The sequence below is a fragment of the Macrosteles quadrilineatus genome, unplaced genomic scaffold (genome assembly GCF_028750875.1).
Source record: "Macrosteles quadrilineatus isolate MER2022 unplaced genomic scaffold, UCM_ALF_1.0 Scaffold_1__1_contigs__length_201487025, whole genome shotgun sequence".
Lineage (NCBI taxonomy): Eukaryota > Metazoa > Arthropoda > Insecta > Hemiptera > Cicadellidae > Macrosteles > Macrosteles quadrilineatus.
This window is the reverse complement of record NW_026542594.1, coordinates 35,862,834-35,879,569: the sequence shown is the minus strand read 5'-3', so window position 1 is coordinate 35,879,569 and position 16,736 is coordinate 35,862,834. Positions and strand designations below refer to the sequence as shown.

The 16,736-nt window shown below is 33.4% G+C and overlaps 1 protein-coding gene across 3 annotated transcripts in view; it reads left to right on the top strand.

Moving 5' to 3' along the window:
- Positions 1 to 882: 882 nt before the first annotated feature.
- Positions 883 to 16,736, top strand: part of LOC128982889 (uncharacterized) — a 44,755-nt gene continuing 28,901 nt past the window's right edge. Inside the window, exons 1-2 of one of the 3 annotated variants that reach the window (XM_054401939.1) lie at positions 883 to 1,016; positions 10,716 to 12,450. In XM_054401939.1, coding sequence (XP_054257914.1) covers positions 10,723 to 12,450 — 1,728 coding nt within the window. In that variant the 5' untranslated portion in view covers positions 883 to 1,016; positions 10,716 to 10,722. Of the gene's footprint in view, positions 1,017 to 2,530; positions 2,612 to 10,715; positions 12,451 to 16,736 lie in introns of those variants that run through there. The other 2 variants (XM_054401940.1, XM_054401941.1) reach the window with 2 other exon arrangements.

The following is a 16,736-nucleotide window of genomic DNA, read 5'->3' as shown; positions in this document are numbered from 1 at the left end:
CAAATTTGTGTTTTACATGTTAATTTCCTATCTAAATGGAGGTATTTACTCAAGGGAGATATAGAAGAGCCTTCGATGACGTCAGCTGTCAGATCTCTTCTCTTGAGGGAACACCATTACCGCAATGATACGGTAGTGAGCCATCGGCATCGGTGGTGTGGGTCGCTGTCAAGGCGCCACCACGTCAAACCACCACCTCGGTGTTTTGGTCAGAGCACTGAGCTAAAATTATAACTGGAGGTAGCACTGCCATGGCAGAAGTCTGTCAAAAGCGAGTCGCTGATTTTGTTAGGTTGGTATAGCAGTAAGTTTTCTTACCATAGCAATAACATGGCTTCTTATAACTAGGTTGGTATAGCAGTGAGTATTTTTGTCATACTTGAATACTTTTAATACTTTAATAATTTTCTTTGAAATGGCGAACATACAAAGTAGGTATTTTAAGCCAAGTATAATAATAGTTATAGCAATAATATGGCTTCTTATGGACACCCACCTCACGCAAACATGGCGGCTGGCGACACGCATCTTTGACATTCAGTGCTACCTCCAGTTAGAATTATAGCTCAGTGGGTCAGAGGCGTCAACCCGCCACTACAAAAAACCGAGGTGGCGGGTTGACGTGTACATACCGTGGGGTCCCAGTTTATTGACATCCCAAAAGATCGACACTGAAATAGTCCCATATTGTCGTCAACTCAAAATATCGACAGTGTCGGTAATATGGGATGTCTGTAAAGTGGGATGTCGGTTATTTGAGATGTCTACTATTTATTTTGGTTCAATAAATGAGTTATGAGTTATTATACTCTATGCTTCAATTAGTTGGCTAAATTTCTTTGTTACTCTATGAACTATTTAAACGCTTATTTTAGTGTCAGTTGAGAATCTGACAGAATGAATGAATCTATCTACCTACCTAGTACGTACACTTATTATGAATTTACAGAGTGAAATTATTTGTTTATTTATTAGTTTCATTTTTTACTATTTATGAATTAACTTGTCCACACAATGTAAGTATGGTTTTGTTAAAGTTGTAGGGAATACTATTCAATTGATGCCGTATATGGTAAAGTAGTAGGGCTATTAACATTTTTATTCAGTAACTTATTATCATTTTAGCTTAGTCTTTCTGTATGATTTCCAAACAAGCAATCATAATGGACGAAAAAATGTATTTTCTAGATCAGGGTAAACTTAGATACAAGCTAGTCTTTATAGGTCAGTGGTTTGTAGAATTTAATCATCATGTCGGATTTGACTTTTATGGGTAATCTAGGCCTAGCTCATATAGAGTTTGTTAACCTTTTTGTATCGATTCCGGTATTTATTCCTGTAGGTGCCTCCAAACGAATTTTCAATTTTGATATCTTACTTTATAGTTTTTTACCTCCTGAATCCAAATATACCATTATTTTTCACCGCTGATGAATATTTCTCAAGATATCACCGTAAAAACATACTTAACATTACAATAAACAAGATAGGATGGATAACATTTCAAGTGATTCTGTAGTCAAATAACATGTTCTCTGTAACAGGAATTTCGTCACATTATGGAAATATAGATGGACTGGTGGACTAATTACATGTAGTTCTTATTTAGGCATGTCAGGGTGGTAGGTCATGCTGTATGTGAATTGGTGACTGCATTAAGTTAAGTGTTTTAAAGTTAGGTTTGATTAGGAAGGTAAAGTTTAGGTTATAATGTATCGAGTTGTTAGTTTATGTTGCCTGCAGACTGTTTTTGTAAAATTAAAATCCTGAGAAAAACACTTCAAATTACTTTTTCAAAAATGCTTGCTTGCATTTTTGAAATTGTAATTTGAAGTGTTTTTTCTGGATTGTAATTTTACAAAAACAGTCTGCAGGCGACATAAACTAACAACTCGATACATTATAACCTAAACTTTAACTTACCTAATCTAACCTACCTTCAAAGGACTTAATGCAGTCGCCAATTCACATAACGCACGACCTACCACCCTGACATGCCTTTTCTGACAAGGAGTTTGCTTACATTCTAGAGGTTTGGTTAGGTTAGGTTATGTTAGGTTATGTTAGAATAGCACCATTTTATTATGTAATTTCTAAACGGTGAAATATAAATCAATAAATCATTAATAAGGATAAAATACTGGGTAACAATAATACATTAATAACTTATTGGTCTTAGAAAGTGAAAAGTGTAACTTAATCAGGTGATTTTCATATTGCAGAATCAGAGTTAGCTAATTAAAATTGTCACTTCCATTTGCTTGACTATGATGGAAAACAATCAGCTGTTGGTTTACTTAACCCATAGTTCATTCCACCTGTAAATGTCATCCATCCTACCTTGTTTATTGTAATGGCGATATCTTGAGAAATATTCATCAGCTGTGAAAAATAATGGTATATTTGGATTCAGGAGGTAAACAACTATAAAGTAAGATATCAAAATTTAAAATTCGTTTGGAGGCACCTATACGGAATAATTACCGCGATTGCAATTGGAAGGGTCAGCTGAAGACAAGCGTAGGAATGGGTACGGTAGATGATGGCTCTGGGGAGTGGGAATTTCTGGCAGGGATTTTTCCCTTTTTCTTATATTTCCCCTATTATTAGGGTAAGTCAGTCCAAACCAAAAAACTCTTTACCGAACTTACTGTAGGCCTAAGCCTAGGGTATCCATTCTGTAGGTGTTTCAACAAAAACAATTTTGATGAAATTATTGCGTTCACAGGTCCATAACTTAAAAAGCTTAGCCTATTAATTGTAGCTTAAACCCTTTAGGCCTACTTTAGGCCTACCACGAACTGTGCTAAGTAATAATAAGTTTTAGAAGTAACTTAGGCCTAGTATATTAAACAAGTTAACTTAACTCGGTAGAGGTTGCACTGAATTGGAAACATGAGGGGACGTAAGTAGCTTACAAATAAAAAGTCATATTTGTTTCAGAAAGCACTAAGTTAGCACCCCATATTTTAATTGGTTCCTCAAAATCTTAGAAATAGTGTAGGCCTAGGTTATTTGTACACATCACCTCATAAGAGCATAATGTGGTGTGCTCCCGTGGCTCCAGTAAGTTAGGAAAACCCTGTTCATCTATTCACCACAGGGAAAAGTGATAGAACACTGTTTTTAAAAATGTTCTTTAAAATCATTTGTTGACTGAAAATTTGTGCAATAAAAATAATAGGCTACCATGTTTAACGTTTACTTTTCTTTATTATAAAATCTAAAATTAAATCAAATGTAATCATTGACAGTCTAATATTTATGTACGACGGCCCTGAAGGGACATTCAACTTCTTTTTATTTTTCATTCACTTAGACTTTTATCAGTTTTATCTTGAAGTAGGTATGCCTAATTCGACTTTATTCTTAAAGTACCGGTAGTCTAACTTCAACACACACGACTTAAGTTAATTCTTTCGGTTTCTGTCAATGTCAATGTTTAAGTGTCCGCTGCTCCGCTCACTTAAGAAAATGTTACGCTTCAATAAAAGAATTGCAAGTATTTCAAGCTGTTAAAGGCATAAACTATAATATTGTTCAATCAGTTCATTAATGACATATTTAGGGGTATCAATCCCGGGCCTTCAATCCAATCCGGGGACTTCGGGATATTGTGAATTTTAAAGCCATTTTAAATTATACTTGAATAGATGCAACTTCCGTATCGGCGTGGTGGGGCGATCTGACGTTCGAGTAAGAGGGAGAACTGCCAGGTTGACTACCTGACCAATAAGAGCAAAGAGAGCCTGACGCGGTTTCCATAGCAACAGGCGCTGTTGCCATATCGCACTGCATCTCCACGCCCGCACGCACATGTGCAGTTCCTCCAGTGTTATGACAGTGACTACTTCGAGTACAGTATACTGTCCGCGAGAGTTTAGAAGTCCCCTAAGCTAGGAAAAAACTCTATTGCATTTGTGTATGACAGTGGTGGGTGGCAGAGGTGATTGACATCAGTTATCAAAATAAAGATCCAGCAGGACCAACAACCAACCGCCTTTAAAACAAATTAGAAAGACCAAGCTTGGGTGCCTATAAACAAAGTTTTGAGAAAATTAAATCTCTTTTAACTGACAAAAACCACTGGAAGGACAAACCCAAACTGAATGAAGAAACATCCAAACTTCCTAATTAGCATGATCAAAGTAGAACAAAAAACACTAACAAGTAAAAAAAGTTGTATACTTTAAGAACTTGTCTTTCAAACAGCTTTTGTATGTAAAATTTCTAATATTCTTTATTAAAATGAAAGTGGTTCAATAAATTAATAAATTAGTTCAAAATATTTAGGCCTATTGAAAAAAAGGTGTAACATTGAATGAAAATAATCTGAAAAAAAGTTTTTTTTAATTTCACATAAGACAAGAAATTTGCAAGAAAAGGCTATACATTACTTTAAAGTAAGTTAGGTAAGTTTACATTAAATAAAATAATTACCTACACCTATAAATTAATTTTTAAGCTACCTACAGTACTAGCCGCGTTGGTCGAGCTTATGGGGTTTTTGCGATTTTCATGATACTGTAACTTAGCTTAAAAGTAAATCTCAAAGATGAAATTCATACAGCAGTATAACAACCATAAGAGGGGTTTTTGGTAAAAATTTCAGATTTTTAAACTTTGTCCCAACAATGATATTGTGACTCAAAATTTGAATTTTTCAAAAAATTTCAGTTTTTGAAAAATGATAACTTTTAAAGGAATTAAGTCTCATGGTTGATATTTGAAATACAAACAGTTCTACTGAGTTGCTACACACACAAAAAAAATCAAGTCTGAAATTTTATTCGTTCCAATGGTAATACGCCTTCAAAAGTTGAAATTTTTCCGTTTTCTTATGAAATGTTGAGATGGGTTTAAAACTGTTTTTGATACACATTTCAATAAATATGTACTGAACATAATATTTAGGCTGTTTCTTCCAGATTAAAATGCTTTTTGTTTCATCACTCTAGTGTTCATGGTTACCGAGTTGTGCAAGTTAACGCAAACCCTTACATGAGCAAAAATTTGCGTGTTCTGCAAAACAAAAATGGCCGCCGTAGGAGTAACAAAATAGATAAAAAAATTTTAAAATCACTTTTGAACCCAGAATTGATAAAGGTATCTAGGATAAAAATATTATTTATTTTAAAAATGGTCAAGCAACCCCTGTTGGATCACTTGATATGGATAGACCCTGAATCATCACATAGGGTTACAGTTCGGTATAATGAAGTGAATGTTTAAAAATGCTAATTCGCAATGCATTTGCCCATTACTATACCATTTTATCATGTACTAGCTGTGTGCCCGTTCTACGCACGGGGATCTTATCATAGTCAGTTAAAACCTTCTTATATAAAGCACAGCAGTTGGTTTGCATACTTTCAGATATGCTGACAAAACTATTCCTTCGCAAATTCAGTATCTGACAGTTTCAAGCCAAAACTAATGCTTCGCAATTAAATGTCACCCGGATCTTGTTGGTCCATATGTTATATCCAATGATTAAACTAAATAAACGGTATCAGCATTCTGACACATACTTTCTCCCATAAGTTTGTCAACAACCTTTATCATGTGTAAGCGGTGAGAGTAAATATACGGAAATGGGATTTGTAAAATTTTGTTCAGAATTTAAAGGACTATAACATAATGGTTAAAAGTATTTAAGGTACTACCTCAACCTCTTAATTTAACACTTTATTCGGGTTGACATTTTCATTATCAAGGCGCTCTTGTCCTTTCCGTGAAACATTGAGAAACAAGGACATTAATGCGTTACCATCATACATACACACAAAAATACCGAACTTAATTAGGGAATCTGCTACGCTTTAAGCATAAAAAGGTACATATAAAATTAGTACTTGAAATCTTTGTTAATGCCATAAAATTTGATCATAACAATTTATATTTGCTTGGACCGGAGATGACTTGAAATTCTGTCGAAATGCTATCTGAATCGGTTTGCTATATGAAATGAAGTACAGTAGGCCTACTATAGACGATTTAGATTAATAATTTGTAATAAAAATTACCAAAATAGGCCATGAACTATTGATACATAAACAACGTTCAAAGTGTTTGAACAATTCATGATAGTTTGCTGAATAAATGTTTTACTAAAATGCGTTATAGTTTTCTTAGCATAACATTTTGGAATCCAGACAGAAAAAGCAAAAATTATACAGTTAAGACATCAATTAAATTGAATATGCCTACGCCTTTAATAAATAAGGTGCAACACCAACGATAACTAATTTGTAAATTACTGTGATGTGTTGGTACGTAAAAATGATTCTTGCTGCTACTAAAGGTTAAAAGGAAAAGAACCAGTACCGTGCCAAAAACCAACGTTTACAGTTAAGAACTGTAGTACAGCCGACCAATTATATATGCGTTAATCAAGGTTATTGATCTCTTGGTTTTGGATTTTCTCGTAAAAAGTTATCGGCAATCAAAGTTATTTCCCATTAATTGCTTTATTTGTACACAACTCTTAATGTAATACTTATCGGTGTCAGTTTAAAAAAAAAACCTTATACAACATAACTTTCTGTTATTTAATAGATTACGTATTCTCTAAACAATGGTTGCTGGTATATATATTAACATTTTAAGGAAATGTGACAAAAATCACACAACGTTGGGTTTTTGGACATTTATAATTTTATTTCTTAAGTACCTAGGTAGGCCGTGTATTCTATGGAAAAGTACCGGTATCAAGGATTGTTGTCGAAAGGGTTGTTATAAATAATTGGGTAAGCATATGTACCACACGTACCCAAGAGAAGGGCTATGGGCCTATTGGCTGTATGGTCCCACGGTGAGTAGGAACTCACCGTCCGATACACACACACGGATAGTGTCCAGTACACGGATACTGTATGATACGTGATACGTGTGTGGTCCGTGTACGGGGAGTAGGACTTTATATAGTCAATGGTAGGAACAGAAAGTGACACATTGGAAAATCAAGTTCAGCATCATCCGTAAACCTCTGTTACAATCACCCACTGCAGTTGTAATTTTTTGCTTTACACTTTACACAACCGCCATTGAAGAGCCGTCAATGAGTGGAACATTGTTTCTAAGCTATTGGCGACGGTCATTAGTAAATTTAAGTTTCCCAGCCGTATACAACACTGATTCAATCTTGATTCAATGTCTTCTTTCTGGTTATCAAAACTCCAAAACAATTTTATACACATATTTCTGGTTCCTGACCTGGATGATGCCTAGTTATTTAATTTACGGTTACACTATGTTATTCCACTTGCGATTAATTAAATCCTTTATGCAATAAAAACGTTTTTAATCTCACTTGGATGGGATTTGCTTTCAAAACGTGATCGGAAATGGTTGTGGTGTTTGTAAACAACATTTGTAAACATTTCAGTGACAGCTAGAAAAAATAATCTTGATCCGAACAGCTGTTCGTTGTTTCATAGATGATTATGTGATACAAATTGGAAGAAAACTTGACAAAAATCGCACAAAACTGCATTTTTGAACGGCCGTAATTTTAATTACAAAGTAGTGAGACCATATTTTAATGGCTAAAGACACTCTCGCCAATCCAGTGAATACATTAAAATGACTTGGGTCTTGATAGGTACTCTCGTTTTCCTGGAGAAGATTGCGTAAAATGCCATCTTGAGTGTGTCAGACAGACAAACAGACAGACAGAAATTTAGATGAGACTTGTTTCGGCTTCTTTAATGTATAAAACGTAAAAATAACCTAAAAATGTATGATTCTGAGCAATGTACAGACAAAACTCTAATTTTATTTATATAGATGTAATTTACAATGTGTATCATTTTCTTTGTTGTGTTGTTTTCTGTTTGGTTAACTCTTTAGTGTTTTATTAAATTCAAAATTAAATGCTACTTAAGACCAAGAATTGCGAGTGACCGGAGGGAACGCGAACGTGACCGCTTGCAACACCCTCCCAATGTAACATTTCGTCGTATACAGAGCGGCAGTACTAGACCGCCGTGGTGCTACATCAACCTCGGACAAAAGAAAGTTTAATGTTAACATGGTGATGCCTTACATTTTAAGCTAGAAAATATTGGCTAAGACAGTTACATGTTTAACTCTGTGTTGCCATAAAGGAAAGGTTTTTTTTACCTCATTTGTGGAGTTCCCTTATACTCTTTCAGGAACTTATTAACTTGGAAACTCCCAATCTAAAAACAGGGCTACAAGACCTAGATCCGGAAAATTTTTGGAGAAAATTTGTCAATTAAATCCAACCTTTGTAATGGTCAGCTCCAAAGCTCATTTAGATGAGAGTACCACGAATCGGATCTACAATTTAAAGATCCATGACATGTTTTTGGGGGGAAAACACTTTTACTATGCTGCGAAGCTTCAACAAATACTGAAAGTTCTTAAACATTCATCGCAGACCACTATTGTAGAAAACTGTGTAAAATCATCCGCACAGTGGTCAAGCATAAAGAAATTCAAATTAACAACAAACATGCATGCTTTACAAGTTGAAGTGGACTTTGTAATTTCCCCCAGAAACTTGGTGATGTCTCTTTACCTATTCACAATGATCTTAGTCCACATATTATTGAGTTACCATATTGAATAATTGTAAGTAGGTCAGTAATTCAGGAAACATATAGTGACGTTACCTACTTTTTATGGTCACCATTTCAATGAAAAGGATTAAAGTATTAAAGATATATTGATAACTTTTGTTTTCCTTCTTTATTCTTTTATTACAGGTTGCAGTTTTGCTCTATTTAAAGCCACATGTTATCTAGTATATATATATATATCCGTGAACTTGAGTAATTTTTGTCTGATTTTGATGAAATATGGATTTGTAAGGGGGGATAAACTTGAATGAATTCGCAAACCAGCATGATCAAACCGTGGAAATCCCCTTAACAGGGGATTTAATGGGGTAAAAAATTGTTTTTCTCATTTTTGACCCTCAAAACACAAAATTTCCCAATTTCTCTTTAGACCTTTTTAAAGAGCTTAAAAAAACAAATAATTTAGTATATCAAAGTGTTTTTGTACGGTTATTGGTAATGGAGAAAATTCAAATAAACGGTATCAGCATTCTGACACATACTTTCTCGCAAAAGCTTATCAACAACCTTTATCATGGGTAAGCGGTGAGAGTAAATATGATATTTTATAGTTAAAAATCACAAAAGCTGCAATAGCTTTTAACCGTAATTGTTACAACAATGGGGTGTTTGTACTATTTCTTTTTTATTTATAAGGACCATAACATACTAAGTTAAATCAATACCGGCTTTTCAAAAATTCTATTTTTTGTAATTTTATGGGAAAATAACATAATTTACAATAAATTTTGAACCGTAATTTTTACAGAAATGGGAGTCATACCATTTTGTTCAGAATGTAAAGGGCTACAACATACTAAATTATCAAAATTGTTCGGGGCATTTTTGTGGAAATCTGTCTTTTCCGTTATTTTATAGGTTATCATGGAAAAATCAACATAAGGCCTATAAATCTAAATTTTAAAAAAATGAAAAAAAATTCCTAGAGATACCATGGATTAGAACCTACACACCAAATTTTATTGAAATCAGACCACAGGTGTAGACCCTAGCTCTGTACACATCCAGACACACACACACACACACACATCAGTTTGAAAACCACTTTTTTTATCCAGGGGGACCCAAAGCGGATATATCCACTCAAAACTCAAACTCGAAAATTTTGACGAAAACAATACTTTCTCCATATGTATGGTTTAGGGGGAGAAAGTAAAATTTGTAGCCTAAATTTAAATTCCTATGTTATTCTTATGGAGAATATTGTAAACTGTTGTAGTTTGCTTGTTTATGGATAGGCCTATATTTTGATCAAACTTGGAAAATTTATTTATTTTATACTAAGCTATTAGTATTTTACTAAAAACCTCACTTTATTATTTTCTTTATAGCAGCAAACCTAAGTACTCGTTAAACTTAATGTTATTTAAATAGATTTAATTGAAAATCTATTCAGACAAAAGGAAATTCGCTTAATCGGCAGGTTTGCTGCGGCGGGGTTATTTTTCTTAAGTATTGCAGATAGAAAGGTCACAAATAAATCCAAAACAGGGTAAAGTCAAATACTTTCAGTGGAATAAATTATAATAGTCATAGGCAAGAGGTAATAGCCTAGAAATTCTAATTTTAATACCTTTAGTAATATTAATTGATGCTTTCCAAATCCATCTTAATACAGTAGGCCACAGAACTTATTTTCTAAATAAAGATACAAGCAACCATTTTGTTAAAATACAGGTTGTTTATTTATACAGTAACTTACTGTAGAGTTTAGTGTATACCTACTTTTCATTGCCGAGCGTTGGAGCGAAAAGGTCAAGATTCCTACAAAGCGGCCTTTAAAGCGAACTGCTCTCAAAACAAGGTCGGTTAAAATAAACTGTAATATTTTACGAGCGAGGACAGATAATCCGATTATCGGTTAATGCAAGGTCGGTTAAGAGGGGACTGTACCAAAACTCTACCGTAACTTGCCAATTTTCTTGCTATTGAATGTCAGCAGTATTTGTTCTAAACCCTTTTTTCAAGTAATTGTTGTGAATCAGACCTATGTTTGAAGATAGTAGGCCTATATATTTTGGCAGTTTAGGAGTGTGTTTTTATATGTTATAACAAGTTTACTACTTGTTATTACAATTGATGTACCTATCATAATTAAATATTTTTCAGATTGAATATGACTAAAGCAATGTGCTCCAAAATATCAAGGAAAAAACATTTAACATGGTCTCAAGACGAAAATCTAGGACACTCCAAGGAAAACTCTTTACATAATCAGAGCATAGCAACAGGTAAAGAGAATAATAAGAAGAATCCAAGGGAGTTACGTTCCACTGTATTAGCGTCAAAGGAAAATGTAGAGAGTAAAGTTGTGGGAAACTCACTACAAAACTCGACTTCTGTTAACAACAATGAATGTAGCTTGAGAAAATCTGAGAGGCATCGCAAATCTTGCTATAATACTGATGATTTCATCTATACTATTAAAAATAGTGAAATCAATACAGATACCAAAACTAAAAGACACATTTTGAGTGATAAAACAAATTCTCCTTTAGCTGCTGTTACTAAAGAACATGCACTAAGCAAATCTCTTGAAGAGAAAAATAAAAGAACAAAAGGAAAAAAGGAAAGTATAAATTTGTGTACGAACTTCAATCCGTCAAATAAAAGTCATGAGGAAAAGAGTGACATCAAACATCACATACCTGTGTACAAGGCTAAAATTGCTGATTCTAAATTAGACAATGCCTGCAATGTTACTAATGCAATGAAAGAAACCGTCTATGACTTTGATGAGATAGATGAAAATGAAGAACCAGTTAAAAAGAAAAAGAAAAAAAGGAAGCCTTATGTAAAAAAGCCTAAGGTAGGCCCAAAAGCCCTAACAATTAACAACATAAAATATAGTTCTACGGAAAGTTTAGTATCGTTGCCTGAAAAACCAATCAGCCGTAAGAAAGTTAATACAAAAGTAGGTCCGTCATGTCAGTCATTTCAATCTGTAAATAACCTAAATGACACTGAAAGTACATGTTCTTCTGTGCAAAGTTTTATGTCTCATCCATCATCGTACCTTCCATGCAACAAACAAGTTTCAGAGAAAAAAAATAAACTGAGTATCCTTCATGAAACACACTCTGAGAATTTGCCGAGCCCTATTCATGAATCAAGTAATAGTTTTAGTAATGCTGTTAATCCTCCTGATGTCGCTAACAGCGAATTGGACACTCAACCAAAAAATCAATCTTCAGTTTTACCCAAAGACATTAATGTAACCTCAGAAACGTCATTTGGTTTACAACAGCGTTGTTACACTTCCAAAAGAAGCTTTTCTGACCATACACATAGTAGAATTTCTCAATGCGCCTCAGCTAATGAGACTTTGTTCAATCAACTGTCTCACTGTTCAGCAAATATTTCAACAGGTTCCTCCCATGATTTTCTGTCATCAACACCTTGTAAGCAGGGGTCTTTGGTGGTACGTCATAACAGTGTTTTCGATGATTCTCGCCAGACAGATGTTCTTAACAAGTTAAAAACAAGCACTGGTCTTATAAAAGAAGCATTAGAAAACACGGTAGTTGATGATAAATATTTTGGTTTTGACGAGCCTGAAGAGCTAGAAGAACCATTAGTGTCACCAATAAAAAGCATAAATCTTCCAGAGCCTAAAATCCTTCCCAGGCGCCAGCATGAGTTGTTTGGATACAATGAAATAGAGCATCCAAAACTGGATCCAAAGGAAGTGATAGAAATGCTAAAAGCCTCCATCCCTAAAACCAAAAGCAAAATTAAAAAACAAAGTGATGTTTATGAGTCTGATTCTTCCTCTTCTTCAATTCATAGCAATTCATCTTTGCCAATTAACCAAGAAGTTGAGACCACAATAACATTTACAAAGGTAAGCCCTTAGTGTTTTCTTTTTTTGTTCTTTTAGAAGGAAAGGTTCTTGGCCTAGGAATGCACTAAGAATGGAATAGTGAATACACAACAAACTTGCCTGAAAAATAAAGACTTCTTGTCAGTTAAAAACACACATAACGTTTACTACACAATTAGTTTCTATTCTATCCTTCCAATGTGGCTTCATCTTTATACCCCATGAAAAGGCTCACTTAGGGTGTATAAGAAAACTAGCAAATCATTGAGTTGAGTTTAATTTGTTTCAATCAACTATCTTACCTAAAATGTAATTAGGCTAATATCAAAAAAAATAAAAACAAAAGAATACAACAAAAAATAAAATAAACTGCCGTAATTCAGAAAAAAAAACTAAATTTTATGTAATATCACCAGGAGACTGAGCAGTGAACATAATTTTTTTTAAACTATTTTTCTTATATCTCCAGTTCTTATTGACGCTTGTAGTTTGTTTTAGGCTTAAAATATTCAATAATGTAAGGGCTTTCATTTAAGCTCTTGATCATTAAAATCAGACGAGTTAAAGACCAGCTACGAACCTCAGAACAATATTAAATTTAACTTTTTAGAAATATATTTTTATTAAAAGATTTATAACTCGGGTTGTTAATCCGTCACAAAGTTATTTCTGGTCTCAAATTACTCAGTGAATATTTGGCTTTGATTTTATTAATCACTAAACAAAATCTGACAATTTTAAAATGAGTCATGGTTCTTAATTTAACATTAAAATGTATTTGTTTTGAAATTTGTCTTTAGTTAAGGACATATATCCCAAACCCTAATAACTCCCGGAAAGTAATCCATAGCTAAAATAAAAGTCAATAATTTGGCAAATTATTTAAGACTATAAAGAGTTTTGGGAGTTATTTAGAATTGGGGATATACGTCTTTAACTAAAGACAAATTTCAATATAAATACATTTTAATGTTAAACGAGGTGTTAGCCCGTCCTACGTACGGGAATTCAGTAGTCAGTTAAAACCGTGTACAATTCAGATCAGCTAGTTTACACATATAAAGACAAAGTTGCTTGCAGTTTTAATGTGAAAAATCGTATTATAAACAAATGTTGTGACCAAATATGTTATTATTCCATCATATAGGCCTATAGGATATGCATTTTAAATCCGATAATTTTACAATAAAACAGCAATCCTGCAATTTTTACGATGTGAAAAGCGTTGAAGTGAGATTTGCAGCCGATTCGCACAGACGCACACTGATTATAAGTAGCCTACATTAGAGAGAGTAATAGTCAATTGAGAAGTGTATAGACCTAGTCAACGATACCACCTTCCATCGCATACCTGCCTCTTCCATAATTATTATCACCACAATACAACTACTATACACAATTTCCAGAAGGTCTGAATAGAAACGACCTAAAATAAAACGATAATATCCAATAAAATTCACAGTACACATAATTTAACTTTGGTGTCCTAACATCAAAACTAATCGCCACACCTATCCTTTATATCAATTTCACTGCATTAATTGCTAAATAAATAAGTGTAAACAAAGAAAAGTAAAAACAATAACAGTTTGTTTTGAAACAGCTGTTTGGTTCAAATAACATTCATTTGAAAAAAAAGAACTGGTTACATGCAGCAAGAATATGAAAAGTAAACACGCTAGTGAAGCTAATGACGTAATTGTCAATGTTTATTATCCATACCGGTATCAGTTCTATCCTTGATAATTATCCACCCTCTTTGAATAAATGTACATCGTAATTTCCCATATTAGTTAATTTAAACCACAATATATTCATAGTTGAAATAAAAGTGATATTTTCACGTTTGGGGGCGCTGATATAGGCACCCCCAAACGTAACCGCAACTGAACACGATTTTATAAAAGGATGATTTGTCTAATTGCAGTATCCTAGGTCAATGTTGACGTTGTGTTCAATCTATGTCATCCATCTGTTTATCTTTGTATAAAACCCGGCTGAGGTTGTGGTGGTAATTTAAAATCGTGACTCCTGATTATTCTTGATCTTCTTTTTATGACATCAATGTTTCCGGGCCTAATCCAAACAAAGTTAAAGCAGACAAACATTAATTGTAAACAAAAAGCTACCATGAAGAATTAAAACATATAAACATTGTAATTTTTCTATTCTTTCCTTGAAAAGTGGAGCAGTAAAATAATTTTGCATTTGCCCTTTTTTATTAAGACTCGTGTACAGAGCCTCGATTTGTACTGTGGTTTAATTAATTTTGGTCTAAACTATTTTAAACTGTGGTCTAATTATCTCTACTAATCTTACTTATTTCCTATAATCAATGACAAAATAAGAGTAAATAAAATAACCTCATAGTTCCATAGTTTATGTTTAACCAGCTGTTAGTCAAAACAAAGTATATTGCTCTAAAACAAATCGAAGATTACAAAAATTGCTTTAAAAAATAATTTGAACATCCTAGTATTTTACTATCTATATATTTATATGGTAAATAAGAAACAATATTTTTAGTGCAGACAAACCATTTGTGGTTTTTGCACTTTTGTATCCTATGTATTGGCAATTATTGTGTAAATAAAAAAATTTCTTGATTGATTGATTCTTGATTGATTTAATTAATCTGTCATCCTCTTACAGAAGAATTTAACGTATCAATGATTAGCATTACACATACAGTAGTATAAATAAGTCAACCCTAAGTATGTCTTTACATTTTTATCCAAATGCTGAATTTGTGACACAAAAGCTGAATGTTTACAGCTGTTATGTTAAGCAAATTATTTTATGCAAAAAGCTAGTTTAGAATCTTAGCGTCGCCTGCTAGACTTTTTAAAAATTAAAACTTAATTTCTAAAAAACTGGGACCCTAAACTAAAATTATGGCTTCGACATTCCCTAGTTCTCAAAATGATATTTCTTTCAACACAAAAATCATGAAAATCCGTCGAGTGGTTGATTCAGAATCGTGGAATAAAAAAACACTGTTTTGTTTTAATATTATAGATTATGGTCCATGACTCATTTTAAAATTGTCAGATTTTGTTTAATGATCAATAAAATTAAAGCCAAACATTTACCGAGTAATTTGAGACCAGAAATAACTTTGTGACGTATTAACAACCCGAGTTATAAATCTTTTAATAAAAATATATTTCTAAAAAGTTAAATTTAATATTGTTCTGAGGTTCGTAGCTGGTCTTTAACTCGTCTGATTTTAATGATCAAGAGCTTAAATGAAAGCCCTTACATTATTGAATATTTTAAGCCTAGAACGAACTACAAGCGTCAATAAGAACTGTAGATATAAGAAAAATGGTTTTAACAAAATTATCAAACTATGAAACGTCCATAAGAAATGTATGGTGGAGAGTATTCGTTTGAATATATCTTCTAAATGAATAAAGATATTTAAAAACGGATTTCGGCATTGAAATCAGTGTAAAAATGTAGTTGGTAATGATGTGTCACAACACTATCATTACATTGAAAAAAAATTATCTATGTCCAATATGGCGGATCCAAGATGGCGGCCAAAAACATGTTCCCTATCAAAATAAGGTACTAACCACCCAATAAATACAGGCGGTAGTCCCAAGTCAATATCTCGAAAAATGTGCATAACAAATGCATGTGAAATATGTTTATTTAGTTTGTCCAATGTTGGAAAAAGCCGCCATTTTAAATTCTGATTTTAGTTGTTTTCTCGTGCACCGATTTTTGGCAACTTTTGATTTTTGTTGTCATTCTGCAAACCCAACTCTACAAAATAAAACCATAAAACGTTTTCTTGCAATTTTTTTAAGGTCATATCCTATATTTCTCCGACTATTATGAGAATTCATATTTAAAGGGAATTAAAGAATTTAGTCAGCTGTTTCAACTAAAAAAGTTGATTCTATGATATGCAAAAGCATTAAAAAGTTATAAGATTTACCAACAGGGTGCAGCACTATTATTTTTATTTTGCATTTATAACAGTTAATTTAAACTATAGTCCGTGAGGCCGGCGAAGGACTCTAAGGGATTACAGCCCTCACACACAGAGAGACACACCTACACACACAGACATGGGTCACTCGCCGTGGGGTAGGTAGGGCCCTGCTGGCGAGTGTGCGTGCGTTGGTGGAAGGGACGTTAATCCCTCAGAGTCCTTCACCAACCTCACGGACTATAAGCAGCAACAAAAAGCTGTGAACGCAATGAGAACTGTCAAAGTAGGATTGTTTACAGCTGTTTATGTTTTAGCGAATTTCCCATATAGGGAATAAGCTATTACCGTAGTACTCGTGGTA